At 36.9% G+C, this 17,295-nt stretch overlaps 1 protein-coding gene and 1 pseudogene across 5 annotated transcripts in view; one reads left to right on the top strand and one right to left on the bottom strand.

The window, feature by feature from the left end:
• ANKS1B (ankyrin repeat and sterile alpha motif domain containing 1B) overlaps window positions 1–17,295 on the bottom strand; it is a 1,182,139-nt gene that overhangs the window by 988,958 nt on the left and 175,886 nt on the right. For all 5 annotated transcript variants that reach the window (XM_061206227.1, XM_061206228.1, XM_061206229.1 and 2 more), the window contains exon 2: window positions 56–136. In XM_061206227.1, the coding sequence (XP_061062210.1) occupies window positions 56–136 (81 nt within the window). The remainder of the gene's footprint in view (window positions 1–55; window positions 137–17,295) is intronic.
• On the top strand, window positions 12,129–13,154 carry LOC133101438 (glyceraldehyde-3-phosphate dehydrogenase-like; annotated as a pseudogene).

Raw genomic sequence — 17,295 nt, 5'->3', positions numbered from 1 at the left:
TTCATCACATGTAACTAAATACACAAAGATTCCAGTCCAAATAAGTGGCACTTACTTATGTCCATTTAAGGCTGCATGGTGTAAAGCAGTGTAACCCGAACTGTCTGTGCAGTTCACATTGGGGCCTCGCCAGATGCTGCAAATAAAGCACAAGCACAGAGTTAACAGTTAAGCAGAATTGTGCTTTGAAAAACAAAAGGAAGACTGACAGTCCCACAGTCAGCAGCATGTTGCATATGAAAATTTTACTCATGTAGAAAACAACTGCCACCTTTCGTGCATTCCCCTCAGAACAATATCTTCATTTATTTGATGCAGGGAAATCATTAGGGAATATAGCTACCTTCAGAAATTAGTAGATGCAGGCCCACTGCCATGCATTATATTTGGACCCAAAAATTCCCTATCACTTTCTGTCATTACTTAAATATTGGATGCAATTAACATTCAACTATTATATTCTTTACCAAGAATAAAGATTTATGACACCTGCCTACTCCCTTTTAACACACTCATTCTGAGATGGCAGTGGTTTATATAAATTATATTTTTGCATATGTAAAGAATATAAACACTTCTTTCTGTTCCATTGCTACTAGGAGAATATAATACATATTTCATTCTTGAAAATATAATTAAAGATTTGGACTATCACAAACCATAAAAAGATTCTAACAGTTTTGAAGTTATTTTACTATACAATATATTCTGAAGATAACATGTAACTACATGAAAGAATCCATTTTATCCTTGATCACTACAATTACAGAAACTATGTACAGCTTTTGAAAAAATTAGGCATTGAAAGACACTTTTCCAAAAGTAGACCAAAATAAAAAACAAAACAAAACAAAAACAAACTGTTATCAAAGCCATCAAAACTAACATCTAATGACAAACTAATTCATGTATTCACAAAATATTTATTGTACACCTATTGTATGTCACATATTAAGCTAGGCACTGAGAGTACAAAATCATAATTCACGGTCCTTCTTTACAAGAACAGAGTCTAATGGAGAAGAGAGACACATAAACTAACAATTACAGAGTGCTAAGATAATCAAGGTACCAGAGAGCACACAAGCATCTCTGAGAAGAGAATGAATAGCTATTCCAAATGAGAGATCACAACTGACTTTAACTAAGTTGAGACAATGAAAATGAGCAGAATGTATTTCTTCAACAGTTATTAAAAGGACAAATCAATAAGATGCAGGGATCAATTGAAGGAAGGAGAAAGTAGTAGCACAGAATGACTCAAATTTAATGCCTAAATGACCAAAAGGAAAACAACAACATTAACAAAGATGTGAAAAGAGAAGCAAATTTCCTTGGGGAAGACAGTGCAGATGGAAAGCAAACAATGACTTCAGGTTTGGAGACACTGAATTTTAAGTATCTGACATATTTACATAAAAGTAAGGATCTCCAGAAGATTATAAAAATATCTAGTTAGAAGCATGGCCCTGAAGTTAGATTACCTGAGTTCAAAAACCTGGCTCCATTACTTGCTGGGGGTAGCCCTGCATGAAGTGTTTAACCTCTCTGAAATTCAATTCCTCATCTGAAAAATAGAGATGATAATAATAGTACTACCTTATAATGTTGTGAGAATCAAATGAATCAATACCTACAAAGCTCTTACGGCAGTAGTTGAACATAGTACTAGCATCTATTATATTTGTTAGAACACAGTTCAACAAATTGTTAGAACAAATTATTATTAAATAGAAGGTAAAACCAAGGGAGTGCCTGATATCAGACTCTTTAAGAGGGAGGCCATCAGACTCAAATACCTCAGTGGATAATTTGTATATGGGGGCAAGGTGAAACCTTTTCTCAAAGGTTGATGTTAATTAAAATCTATCAAACCTGACTTGGGTAGACAGTCCCAAGTTCAAGGCAACTCAAAATCTGAAAACCTCCCAGCCCTCACTGAAACTGTCAGAGAACCTATATGAAAGTACATTGTGAGGAAAGAAAAAAAAGAAAGAAAGAAAAATATGGGACAGACAATAGAACCATGGATATTAACAATACTGGAGGGTCCAGCACAGGAAAAAGGTTATGTAAAGGACATTGAGAGCTGTCCAAGAGTAAATAAAACCAAGAGAGAGCATTATACAATTCAAAACAAGAAACTGTTAAAAAAAAAAAATCAAGTTACATAAGAGTTAAACAATTTATTTGGTAATAAAAAAGGTCTTGAGGAAATTAATGGCCAAATATAATTAGTCAGTTGTAAGGATTTAACATTATTTTGATCTTAACCTTATTTCAATTCAGTGGTTTTTTTCTTTAATGGTAGCTTACTTCCTGAGAATAAAACAAGTGACAGTTAAACAAGTAAAGTTATAAAATGTGCATATGTTTTACAATTTCATTAAGATTGTTAGGCTTTTACCAATCTTTTTTTTTAATCAATCCTTGAAGCATTTTCAATCTCCTATTACATTCTTAAAATTTTTATACTTTTGCTCCTCCTGCTAGCTCACCCATCTTGCTCTATTAATTTCCACCTCTGTGCCTTTAATCATGCCCTTCTACTAACCTACAATAGATTCTCTAACCAATCATACCTTACCATTCCTCCAAAGCCCTGATCAAGATTCACCTACTCCAATAACTCTTTCTCTAAGTACTGAATACAACAGCTATTGAATAAATGTGTGCTAAATTATATAAATTTAAAAATCAAATAAAGGATTATTTTTAATGAATAAATAAGCCACAGGTAAAACTCAGAAATGTTAAAACAATGGAATGTACTTATTTAAAATAATCTATGAAATCATTTAAAAAAATCCAAAAGAGGCAAAAGAAAAAAAAAGCAGAAAAGAGGAACAAAGAATAGGTACGACAAATACAAAGCAAATTGTAAGATGACAGATTTAACCATATCAATAACCATAACCATATCAATAATTACATTAACTATCAATGGTCTGATCACCCCAATTAAAAAAGAAAAATCATCAGACTGGATTAAAGAAAGTAAGACTCAACTATATACTCACTAAAAGAAATTCACTTTAAATATAGAGATACAAATAGAAAAAAAGTAAAGGACAGAAAAATCATACTAACACTAATCAAAATAAGCTGAATAACTATATTAACATTGGACAAACCAGATTTCGAAGCTAAGAATATTACAAGGGATAAAGAAAATCATTTCAGAATGACAAAGATGTCGATTTATCAGAAGAATATGGGAATCCTAAATGTTTTTTGCCTCTAATAACAGAACTTCACAATACATGAAGCAAAAAACTGATACAACTGCAAAGAGAAATAGACCTACCCACTGACACTTGGAGATTTCAATATGTCTCTCTCAATAATTGATAGAACAAGTAAACAGAAAATCATTAAGGGTATACAAGAATTGAATAACACTACCAACCAACTTGACCTAACTGACATTTATAGAACACTTACTCAATAATACCTGAATACATATTCTTTTCAAGTGAACACAAGACATTTACCAATATATCCCATACTGTGGATCATAAATCTCAATAAATCTACAAGATTCAGAGGGGAGACGTTCAAGATGCCGGAGGACTAAGACGTGGAGATCACCTTCCCCCTCACAAATGCATCAGAAATACATCTATGTGTGGAACAACTCCTACAGAACACCTACTGAACGCTGGCAGAAAACCTCAGACTTCCCAAAAGGCAAGAAACTCCCCACGTACTTGGGTAGGGCAAAAGAAAAAAGAAAAAACAGAGACAAAAGAATTAGGGACAGGACCTGCCCCTCTGGGAGGGAGCTGTGAAGGAGGAAAAGTTTCCACACACTAGGAAGCCCCTTCACTGGCAGAGACGGGGGCTGGGTGGCGTGGGGAAGCTTCAGAGCCACGGAGGAGAGCACAGCAACAGGGATGCAGAGGGGAAAACGGAGAGCTTCCCGCACAGAGGATTGGTACCGACCAGCACTCACCAGCCCAAGAGGCTTCTCTGCCCCCACCGCCCCCCACCCCCTGGGGCCGGGGGGGTGCTGGGAGCTGAGGCTCGAGCTTCAGAGGTCAGATCCCAGGGAGAGGACTGGGGTTGGCTGCGTGAACACAGCCTGAAGGGGGTTAGTGCACCACAGCTAGCCAGGAGGGAGCCTGGGGAAAATCTGGACCTGCCAGAGACGCAAGAGAACACTGTTTCGGGGTGCGCAAGGAGAGGGGATTCAGAGCACCACCTAAATGAGCTCCAGAGACGGGCATGAGCCGCGGCTATCAGCATGGACACCAGAGACAGGCATGAGAGGCTAAGGCTGCTGCTGCAGCCACCAAGAAGGCTGTGTGCAAGCACAGGTCACTATCCACACCTCCTCTCCCAAGAGTCTGTGCAGCCCGCCACTGCCAGGGTCCTGTGATCCAGGGACAACTTCCCTGGGAGAACACACAACACGCCTAAGGCTGTTGCAACGTCACGCCAGCCTCTGCCACTGCAGGTTCGCCCCACATTCCATACCCCTCCCACCCCCACCCCAAATGAGTGAGCCAGAGCCCCCTAATCAGCTGCTACTTTAACCCCGTCCTGTCTGAGCGAAGAACAGACGCCCTCAGGTGACCTACACACAGAGGCAGGGCCAAATCCTGAACCCCAGGAGCAGTACGAACAAAGAAGAGAAACAGAAATTTCTCCCAGCACCCTCAGGAGCACTGGATTATATCTCCACAATCAACTTGATGTACCCTGCATCTGTGGATTACCTGAATGGACAACTAATCATCCCAAAATTGACGTAGTAGACTTTGGGAGCAACTGTAGACTTGCGGTTTGCTTTCTGCATCCAATTTGTTGCTGGTTTTATGTTTATTTTACTTTAGTATTTAGACTTTATTATCATTGGTAGATTTGTTTATTGATTTGGTTGCTCTCTTCCTTTTTTTTTTTAATATATAGATATATATATTTATTCCTTTTTCTCTTTCTGTGAGTGTGTATGTGTATGGTTCCTTGTATGATTTTGTCTGTATGGCTTTGCTTTTACCCTTTGGCCTAGGGTTCTGTCTGTCCATTTTTTTTTTCTTCCTTTTCTTTTTTTATTACTTTTTAATTTTTTTTTATTTTTAATAATTTTTTATTTTTTATTTTAATAACTTTATTTTTCTTTCTTTTTTTCTCATTTTTCTTCTGAGCGGTGTGGCTGACAGGGTCTTCGTGCTCTGGCTGGGTGTCAAGCCTGGGCCTCTCATGTGGGAGAGCCGAGTTCAGGACATTGGTCCACCAGAGACCTCCTGGCTCCAAGTAATATCAAATGGCGAAAGCTCTCCCAGGTATCTCCATCTCAAGGCTAAGACCCAGCTCCACTCAACAACCAGCAAGCCACAGTGCTGAAAACCCTATGCCAAACAACTAGCAAGACAGAAACACAACCACACCCATTAGCAGAGAGGCTGCCTAAAATCATAATAAGATCACAGACACCCCAAAACACACCACTGGACTCAGTCCTGCCCACCAGAAAGACAAGATCCAGCCTTGTCCACCAGAACACAGGCACTGGTCCCCTCCACCAGGAAGCCTACACAACCCACTGAACCAACCTTAGCCACTGGGGGCAGACACCAAAAACTACAGGAACTAGGGACCTGCAGCCTGCAAAAAGGAGACCCCAAACACAGTAAGTGAAGCAAAATAAGAAACGCACAGCAAACGAAAGAGCAAGGTAAAAACCCACCAGAACAAACAAATGAAGAGGAAATAGGCAGTCTACTTGGAAAAGAATTCAGAATAATGATAGTAAAGATGATCCAAATTCTTGGAAAAAGAATGGAGAAAATACAAGAACGTTTAACAAGGACCTAGAAGAAATAAAGAGCAAACAAACAATAATGAACAACACAATAAATGAAATTAAAAATTCTGTAGAAGGGATCAATAGCAGAATAACTGAGGCAGAAGAACTGATAAGTGACCTCGAAGAAAAAATAGTGGAAATAACTACTGCAGAGCAGAATAAAGAAAAAAGAAGGAAAAGAATGGAGGACACTCTAAGAGACCTCTGGCACAACATTAAACACACCAACATTCCAATTATAGGGGTCCCAGAAGAAGAAGAGGAAAAGAAGGGGACTGAGAAAATATTTGAAGATTTTTTAGTTGAACACGTCCCTAATATGGAAAAGGAAAGAGTCAAACAAGTCCAGGTAGCACAGAGAGTCCCATACAGGATAAAACCAAGGAGAAATATGCCAAGACACATATTAATCAGACTATCAAAAATTAAATACAAAGAAAATATATTAAAAGCAGCAAGGGAAAAACAACAATTAACATACAAGGGAATCCCCATAAGGTTAACAGCTGATCTTTCAGCAGAAACTCTGCAAGCCAGAAGGGAGTGGAAGTACATACTTAAAGTGATGAAAGGGAAAAACCTACAACCAAGATTACTCTACACAGCAAGGATCGCATTCAGATTCAACAGAGAAATTAAGACCTTTACAGACAAGTAAATGTTAAGAGAATTCAGCACCACCAAACCAGCTTTACAATTAATGCTAAAGGAACTCCTCTAGGCAGGAAACAAGAGAGAAAGAAAAGACCTATAATAACAAACCCAAAACAATTAAGAAAATGGTAATAGAAACATACATATCGATAATTATCCTAAACGTAAATGGATTAAATGCTCCAACCAAAAGACATAGACTGGCTAAATGGATACAAAAACAAGACCCATATATATGCTGTCTATGAGAGACTCACTTCAGACCTAGGGACACATACAGACTGAAAGTGAGGGGATGGAAAAAGATATTCCACACAAATGAAAATCAAAAGAAAGCTGGAGTAGCAATTCTCATATCAGACAAAACGGACTTTAAAATAAAGACCATTACAAGAGACAAAGAAGGACACTACATAATGATCAAGGGATCAATCCAAGAAGAAGATATAACAATTGTAAATATTTATGCACCCAACATAGGAGCACCTCAATACATAAGGCAAATGCTAACAGCCATAAAAGGGGAAATCAACAGTAACACAATCACACTAGGGGACTTTTAAAACCCCACTGTCACCAATGGACAGATCATTCAAAATGAAAATAAATGAGGAAACACAAGATTTAAATGACACATTAAACAAGATGGACTTAATTGATATTTATAGGACATTCCATCCAAAAACAACAGAATACACTTTCTTCTCAAGTGCTCATGGAACATTCTCCAGGATAGATCATATCTTGGGTCACAAATCAAGCCTTGGTAAATTTAAGAAAACTGAAATCGTATCAAGTATCTTTTCTGACCACAATGCTATGAGACTAGATATCAATTACACTAAAAAGTCTGTAAAAAACACAAACACATGGAGGTTAAACAATACAGTACTTAATAACCAAGAAATCACTGAAGAAATCAAAGAGGAAATCAAAAAATACCTAGAAACAAATGACAATGAAAACACGATGACCCAAGACCTATGGGATGCAGCAAAAGCAGTTATAAGAGGGAAGTTTATAGCAATACAATCCTCAAGAAACAAGAAACGTCTCAAATAAACAACCTAACCTTACACCTAAAGCAACTAGAGAAGGAAGAACAAAAAAACTCCCAAAGTTAGCAAAAGGAAAGAAATGATAAAGACCACATTAGAAATAAATGAAAAATAAATGAAGAAAACAATAGCAAAGATCAAAAGAACTAAAAGCTGGTTCTCTGTGAAGATAAACAAAATTGACAAACCATTAGCCAGATTCATCAAGAAAAAAAAGAAGACTCAAATCAGTAGAATTAGAAATGAAAAAGGGGAAGTAACAACTGACACTGCAGAAATACAAAGGATCATGAGAGATTACTACAAGCAACTCTATGCCAATAAAATGGACAACCTGGAAGAACTGGACAAATTCTTAGAAAACCACAACCTTCCAACATTGAACCAGGAAGAAACAAAATATAAACAGACCAATCACAAGCACAGAAATTTTGCCTGTGATTAAAAATCTTCCAACAAACAAAAGTCCAGGACCAGATGGCTTCACAGGTGAATTCTATCAAACATTTAAAGAAGAGCTAACACCTATCCTTCTCAAACTCTTCCAAGATATAGAAGAGGGAGGAACACTCCCAAACTCATTCTACGAGGCCACCATCACCCTGATACCAAAACCAGACAAAGATGGCACAAAAAAGAAAACTACAGACCAATATCACTGATGAACATAGATGCAAAAATCCTCAACAAAATACTAACAAACAGAATCCAACAGCACATTCAAAGGATCATACACCATGATCAAGTAGGGTCTATCCCAGGAATGCAAGGATTCTTCAATATAGGCAAATCAACCAATGTGATAAACCATATTAACAAATTGAAGAATAAAAATCATATGATCATCTCAATAGATGCAGAAAAAGCTTTCGACAAAATTCAACACCCACTTATGATAAAAATGCTCCAGAAAGCAGGCACATAGGAAACTTACCTCAACATAATAAAGGCCATACACGAGAAACACACAGCCAACATCATTCTCAATGGTGAAAAACTGAAACCATTTCCTCCAAGATCAGGAACAAGACAAGGCTGTCCACTCTCACCACTATTATTCAACATAATTTTGGAAGTTTTAGCCACAGCAATCAGAGAAGAAAAAGAAATAAAAGGAATCCAAACTGGAAAAGAAGAAGTAAAACTGTCACTGTTTGCAGATGACATGATACTATACATAGAGAATCCTAAAGATGCTACCAGAAAACTACTAGAGCTAATCAATGAATTTGGTAAAGTAGCAGGATACAAAATTAATGCACAGACATCTCTTGCATTCCTATCCACTAATGATGAAAAATCTGAAAGAGAAATTAAGGAAACACTCCCATTTACCACTGCAACAAAAAGAATAAAATACCTAGGAATAAACCTACCTAAGGAGAGAAAAGACCTGTATGCAGAAAACTATAAGACACTGATGAAAGAAATTAAAGATGATACCAACAGATGGAGAGATATACCATGTTCTTGGATTGGAAGAATCAACATTGTGAAAATGACTATACTACCCAAAGCAATCTACAGATTCAATGCAAGCCCTATCAAACTACCAATGGCATTTTTCACAGAACTAAAACAAAAAATTGCATAATATGTATGGAAACACAAAAGACCCCGAATAGCGAAAGCAATCTTGAGAAAGAAAAATGAAGCTGGAGGAATCAGGCTCCTGGACTTCAGACTATACTACAAAGCTACAGTAATCAAGACAGTATGGTATTGGCACATAAACAGAAATATAGATCAATGGAACAGGATAGAAAACCCAGAGATAAACCCACGCACATATGGTCACCTTATTTTTGATAAAGGAGGCAAGAATATACAATGGAGAAAAGACAGCCTCTTCAATAAGTGGTGCTGGGAAAACTGGAAAGCTATATGTAAAAGAATGAAATTAGAACACTCCCTAACACCATACAGAAAAATAAACTCAAAATGGATTAAGACCTAAATGTAAGGCCAGACACTATAAAACTCTTAGAGGAAAACACAGGTAGAACACTCTATGACATAAATCACAGCAAGATCCTTTTTGACCCACCTCCTAAAGAAATGGAAATAAAAACAAAAATAAACAAATGGGACCTAATGAAACTTAAAAGCTTTTGCACATCAAAGGAAACCATAAACAGGACAAAAAGAAAACCCTCAGAATGGGAGAAAATATTTGCCGATGAAGCAACTGACAAAGGATTAATCTCCAAAGTATACAAGCAGCACATGCAGCTCATGCAGCTCAATATAAAACAAACAAACAACCCAATCCAAAAATGGGTAGAAAACCTAGATAGACATTTCTCCAAAGAAGATATACAGATTGCCAACAAACACATGAAAGACTGCTCAACATCACTAAACATTAGAGAAATGGAAATCAAAACTACAATGAGGTATCACCTCACACCAGTCAGAATGGCCATCATCAAAAAATCTACAAACAGTAAATGTTGGAGAGGGTGTGGAGAAAAGGGAACCCTCTTGCACTGTTGGTGGGAATGTAAATTGATACAGCCACTATGGAGAACAGTATGGAGGTTCCTTAAAAAACTAAAAATAGAACTACCATAGGACCCAGCAATCTCACTACTGGGCATATAACCTGAGAAAACCATAATTCAAAAAGAGTGATGTACCACAATGTTCATTGCAGCTCTATTTACAATAGCCAGGACATGGAAGCAACCTACGTGTCCATTGACAGATGAATGGATAAAGAGGATGTGACATATATATACAATGGAATATTACTCAGCCATAAAAATAAACGAAATTGAGTTATTTGTAGTGAGGTGGATGGACCTAGAATCTGTCATACAGAGTGAAGTAAGTCAGAAAGAGAAAAACAAATACCGTATGCTAGCACATATATACGGAATCTAAAAAAAAAAAAAAAAAAAAAAAAAATGGTTCTGAAGAACCTAGGGGCAGGACAGGAATAAAGACACAGACATAGAGAATGGACTTGAGTACACGGGGAGGGGGAAGGGCATGCTGGGTGAAATGCGAGAGTGGCATGGACTTATATATACTACCAAATGTAAAACAGATAGCTAGTGGGAAGCAGCCGCATAGCACAGGGAGATCAGCTCGGTGCTTTGTGACCACCTAGAGGGGTGGGATAGGGAGGGTGTGAGGTAGACGCAAGAGGGAGGAGATACTGCGATATATGTATATGTATAGCTGATTCACTTTGTTATAAAGCAGAAACTAACACACCATTGTAAAACAATTATACTCCAATAAAGATGTTAAAAAAATTTTTTAAATAAAAGATTCAAATCACAAAACTATGTTCTCTGACTCCAATTAAATTAAATTAAAAATCGTTCACCAAAAGGTATCTTTAATATCCACAAATATTAGAAACTGAATAAACATAAGTCAAAGAAGATATCAGAAAGATTTTGGAATGTATTTACAACTGAAAGAGAAAGAAAACACAAAATATCAAAACTTTGGGGATGCAACTAAAGTAGTACCTAAAGAAAATTTTATAGTATTAAAATGACACTGACAGATCAGAGAAAGGTCCCACATTGATGACCTCAGCTTCCACTTTAAGAAACAGGAAAAGAAGAGCATATTAACCCCAAAGTAAGCAGAAGAAAGGAAACCAGTGAAAAAGAAAACAGGATAACAATAGAGACAATCAATGAAATCAAAAAGTGATTTTTAAAATACTCTATAAAATTTTAAAATCTATAGGCAAACTGATAAGGATAAAAATAGAAGATACCAATTACCAAATCAGGAGCAGAGAGGTAATATCACTACATATTCTAAAAATATGAACAGTAGGAGAATATTTTTAATAATTTTATAGTAATAAATTTAAAAACTTAGATGAAATGGGCAAGTTTCTTGAAAAACACAAACTACTAAACTCATTTTTAAAAATAGGATAACCTGAATAGCCCTACATCTATTAAGGAAACTGAACTTGAACTTGTGGTTACAAAACATTCCCCACAAGACAAAAAAAAAACCGTCCAGATCCAGGTGGCTTCAATGGGGAATTACGCCAGATATTTAAGGAAGAAATAATATCAATTCTACAAAAATCATTCCAAAATATTGAAGAGGCACAAATACTGCCTAATATTCTATGACACCAAAGACATATAACAAGAAAGAACTACAGATCAATATATCACTCATGAATACAGAAGCAAAAATTCTCGGCAAAATTCTAGCAAGTTGAATCCAACAATATATGAAAAGAACACTACACCTTGATGAAATGGAGTTTATTTCAGGAATGCAAATTTGTTTTAACATTCATAAATTACGATATTAACAAACTAAAACAGAAAAATCATTATTATCTCAACAGATATAGAAATAGTACTTGCCAAACTCCAACATAATTTCCTAATAAAAACTGTTAGTAAACTGGGAATAGAAGGAAACTTCATCAACCTATAAAAGACATCTACAAAAAACTTATAGCTAACATAATCTTAATGATGAAAGACTGAATGCATTCCCCTTAAGATCAAGAACAGGGCAAGTTATGTCTGTTTCCCACTTCTACTCAACATGTTTCTGGAGGCTCTCTGCTTCTCTTCATTCACCAGACAGCTGATTTTCCTGTGCAGTGCCAGCTGCATCCCTAAGACATAGCAGTGAAGATTGGGGTAAATGGATTTGTCTGTATCAGATATCTGGTCACCAGGGCTGCTTTTAACTCTAGGAAAGTGAAAAACGTTGCTGTCAATGACCCTTCATAGACCTCAACTTCATGGTCTACACGTTCCAATGTGATTCTACCCATGGCAAGTTTGATGGCACAGTCAAGGTTGAAAATGGGAAGCTTGTCATCAATGAAAAGTCCATCTCCATCTTCCAGTAATGAGATCCTGCCAATGTCAAATGGCGTGATGCTGCTGCTGGATACATGGTGGAGTCCACTCATGTCTTCACTACCTTGGAGTAAGCTAGGGTTCGCTTGAAGGGTGGAGCCAAAAGGGTCATCATCTCTGCCCCTTTTGCTGAAACCCCCATGTTTGCGATGGGCATAAACCATGAGAAGTATGTCAACTCCCTCAAGATTGTCAGCAATGCTTCCTGGACCATCAACTGCTTGGTACCCCTGGCCAAGGTAACCATGACAACTTTGGCATCGTAGAGGGACTCATGACCACAGTCAATGCCATCAATGCCACCCAGAAGACTGAAAATTTATGGCCCCTCTGGGAAACTATACAGTGACAGCCACAGGGTTTCCCAAAACATCATTTTGGCATCTACTAGCACTGCCAAGACTGTTGGCAAGGTCATCCCTGAGGTGAACGGGAAGCATACTGGCATGGCCTTCTGTGTCCCCACCAACAGTATTATGGTCATAGATCTGACTTGCCATCTGGAGAAAGTTGCAAATATAATGACACCAAAAAGGTGGTGAAGCAGGCATCAGAGGGCCCACTAAAGAGCATCCTAGGCTATACTGAAAATCTTGCTGTCTCCTGCAACTTTACCAGTGACACCCACTCTTCCACCCTTGATACCGTGGTTTGCATTGCCCTCAATAACCACTTTGTCAAGCTCATTTCCTGGTAGGACCATGAATTTGGCTACAGTAATAGGGCAGTGGACTGATGATCCACATGGCCTCCAAGGAGTAAAAGCCCTCTGGGTCACCAGCCACAGTGAGAACATGAGAGGAATAGAGATATGCTCAGCTGCTGGGGAGTCCTTGCCCCAACTCAATCCCCCAACACACTGAGAATCTCCCATTCTCAATACAGTTTCAATCCCAGACCACTTAAAGAATGGGAGGGGCTCAGAGAGCCCTACCTTGTCATGTACCACCAATAACTATAATATACGCAGTCAAAAAAATTTTTTTTGTAGCGGAGGTTTTAGCCAATGTAGTGGCTAGAAATGTAGTGACAAGAAAAAGAAATAAAAGACATCCAGATTGTAAGGAAAGAAGAAAATCTATCTTTACTTGAAGACAACATAGTCATGTACGTAAAAAATCCTATGAAATCTACAAAAAAAGCTCCTAAAATTAAAATTGTTTAATTAGAGGAAGCTGTGTAAAAAATATAGGGAACTCTCTGACCTTTCTTCATAATACTTCTATAAATCTAAAATTATTTCAAAATAAAATGTTTTAAAAAAAGGAAAACCTTACTCCAAAAAAAAAAACCCACAACCAAAAAAGTGTGTTTAGCAAGTTTGCAAGGAACAACTCAATAGGTAAAAGTCAACTATATTTCTATATGCTAGCAAAGAACAATCAGAAATCAAAATTTTTAAAATATCATTTACAATATCAAGAAAAATATTAAATACTTAAGAATAAATTTGACAAAATATGTGCAAAGTTGTACACTAAAAACTACAAAATACTGCTGTGAGAAGTTAAAGAGGACCTAAACAAATGGTGAGATAATACCAAGTTCATGAATCAGAAGACTGAATATTTTTATGATGTTAATTTTCCACAGATTTATCTTTAGATTCAATACAATGCAATCAGACTCCCAGCAAGTTTTTTTTGTAGAAATTCACTAATTCTAAAATTCATATGGAAATACAAAGGACCTAGGATAGCCAAAGCAACTCTGAAAAAGAAGAACAAAGTTGGATACTTACACTACCTGATTTCAAGACTATGATAAAACTATAGTAAACAAGACATTGTATGGTATTAAAGATAGATCATTTGAAGAGAATAGAGGAATAGAAAGTCCACCTACACATATATGCAAGTGATTTTGACACAGGTGCAACAGCAATTCATTAAAGAACGAACAGTCTTATCAAAAAATTGTGTTGGAACAAATGGATATCCTTAGGCCATACCATATCCAAAACAAAACTGTATATCCTCACCACACCATATACAAAAAGTCACTTAAAAATAAATCATAGCTCTAAAAGCAAAACCTAAAACTATAAAACTTCTACAAGAAAATGTACAGGGAAATTTTTGTGACCTTGGATTAAGCAAAAAATTTTCTAGGTTATAATACCAAAGCACAACCTACACAAGAAAATTTGACAAATTGGACTTTAACAAAATTATGAGCTTCTGTTCTTCAAAGACACTGTTAAGAGAATGTAAAGGAAATGGGGACTGGGAGAAAAATTTTGCAAATCACATTTTCTTTTCTATTCTTTGATCCATAATAGATAAAAAAATCAATGACCTTAAAAAAAATGGGCAAAGGATTTGAACAGATACTTCAACAAAGAAGATATACACATGGCAAGTAAGAATATGAAAAGGTGCTCAACATCATTTATCTTGAGAGAAATGCAAATTAAAATCATGAGATACTACTCATATCTATTACAATGGTGCTGATTAAGAATACTTCACATACCAATGTTGACAGGGATGTAAATCAACTACAACTCTCAAACACTGAACTACCATACAATCCAGCCATTCCACTCTAGACATTTAGTCAAGAGAAATGACAGCATGTTTCTATACAAAGACTTATACATAAATATACATAGCAGCTTTATTTATACTAGCCCCAAACTGAAATAACCCAAATGTCTATTAACAGGTAAATCGATTCAAAAACTTGTGATATGTTCATACAATGGAATGCTACTCAGCAATAAGAAGGAATGAAATATTCAAATATCCAACAACATTCGTTGAAAATCTAAATCAGTCAGGTTCTCAGATTGCTTCTTCTTCTTGAAACAGCAGAATGGGAGATTTATTCCCTGAAATGAATAAAACACGTAGTCTCTGGATTAGAGGCAACAGGCCCAGATGAGGGCAGGGGAGCTAAATCGTATGAGGTAAGGAACTGAACTTTTTTTTCCTCTCAATAATTAAAACACTTTTTCAGGATTTTTTATTGAATCATTTTTCCTCTTCCTGCTTCTTTCAAGTGTCAACTTTATCTTAAACTAAATTTTTATATAGGTATACCCCATTTTATTGCACTTCAATTTACTGTGTTTTGCAGATACTGATTTTTTTTTTACATCTTTATTGGAGTATAATTGCTTTACAATGTCGTGTTAGTTTCTGCTGTACAACAAAGTGAATCAGCAATGTGTATACATATATCCCCATATCCCCTCCCTCTTGAGCCTCTCTCCCACCCTCCCTATCCCACCCTTCTAGGTGGTCACAAAGCATCGAGCTGATCTCCCTGTGCTATGCAGTAGCTTCCCACTAGCTATTTTACATTTGGTAGTGTATATATGTCAATGCTACTCTCTCGGTTTGTCCCAGCTTCCCCTTCCCCCACTGTGTCCTAGTGGCAGGGCAGGCATAAAGACGCAGACGTAGAGAACGGACTTGCTTTTCTTTTTAACTGAAGATTTGTTGCAACTCTGTGTTGAACAAGTCTATCTTCACTGTTTTCCAACAGCATTTGCTCAATTCATGCCTCTGCAATTCATTTTAGTAATTCTCACAATATTTCAAATTCTTATTTATTACTATATTTGTTATGGTGATCTATGAATTGTTTGGGGGCATCAAGAAATATGTCCACATAAGACAGTGAACTTGATGAATGTTGTACGTGTTCTGACGGCTCCACTGACCTCCATTCTCCACCTCTCTCCCTCTCCTGGGGCCTCGCTCTTCCCCAAGACACAGTATTGAAATGAGGACAATTAATAACCCTACAGTGGCCTCTAAGAGTTCAAGTGAAAGAAAGAATCACACATCTCTCACTTTAAATCAAAAGCTAGAAATGATTAAGCTTAGGAAGAAGACATGTCAAAAGCCAAGATAGGTTAAAATCTAGGCCTGTTGCACTAAACAGTTAGCCACATTGTGAATGCAAGGGAAAAGTTTTTGAAGGAAATTAAAAGTGCAACTCCAATGAACACATAAATGATAAAAAAGTGAAACAGGCTTATCGCTGATAAGAAGAAAGTTTTAGTGGTCTGGATAGAAGATCAAATGAGCCACAACATTCTCTTAAGCAAAAACCTAATGCAGAGCAAGACCCTAACTCTCTTCAATTCTATGAAGGCTGAGAGGGAGGTGAAAAAGCTGCAGAAGAAAAGTTTGAAGCCAGCAGAGGTTGGTTCATGAGGTTTAAGGAAAGACTCTATCTCCATCACATAAAAGTGGAAGATGAGGGAATTCCCTGGCAGTCCAGCGGTTAGGACTCTGCACTCCCACTACAGGGGGCCCAGGTTTGTTCCCTGGTCGGGGAACTAAGATTCCAGTAAGATAGATGATAGATAGATAGATAGATAGATAGATAGATAGATAGATAGATAGATAGATAGATAGATTAGATAGATGGATGGATGGATGGATGGATGGATGGATGGATGGATGGATGGATGGATGGATGGATGGATAGATAGATAGATAGATAGATGGATAGATAGATAGATGATAGATAGATGATAGATAGATAGATGGATAGATAGATAGATAGATAGATAGATGGATAGATAGATAGATAAATTTTAAAAACCAACACACACACACACACAAGTGCAAGATGAAGCAGCAAGTGCTAATGTAGAAGCTATAGCAAGCTATCCAGAAGATTTAACTAAAATAACTAATGAAAGTAGCTGCGCTAAACAACAGATTTTCAGTGTAGACAAAACAGTCTTACTTTAGAAGACTATGCCATCTAGGACTTTCATAGATAGAGAGGAGAAGTCAACATCTGGCTTCAAAGCTTCAAAGGACAGGCTGACTCTCTTGTTAGGAACTAATGCACCTGGTGACTTTAAGCCAACTGTAAATCAACTATACTTCAATTTTTAAAAATTAATTAATTAATTAAAAATAAATTGAAGCCAATG

This window comes from Eubalaena glacialis, chromosome 11 (genome assembly GCF_028564815.1).
Source record: "Eubalaena glacialis isolate mEubGla1 chromosome 11, mEubGla1.1.hap2.+ XY, whole genome shotgun sequence".
In the NCBI taxonomy this organism is placed as follows: Eukaryota; Metazoa; Chordata; class Mammalia; order Artiodactyla; family Balaenidae; genus Eubalaena; species Eubalaena glacialis.
This window is presented reverse-complemented; position numbering and strand designations above follow the sequence as displayed.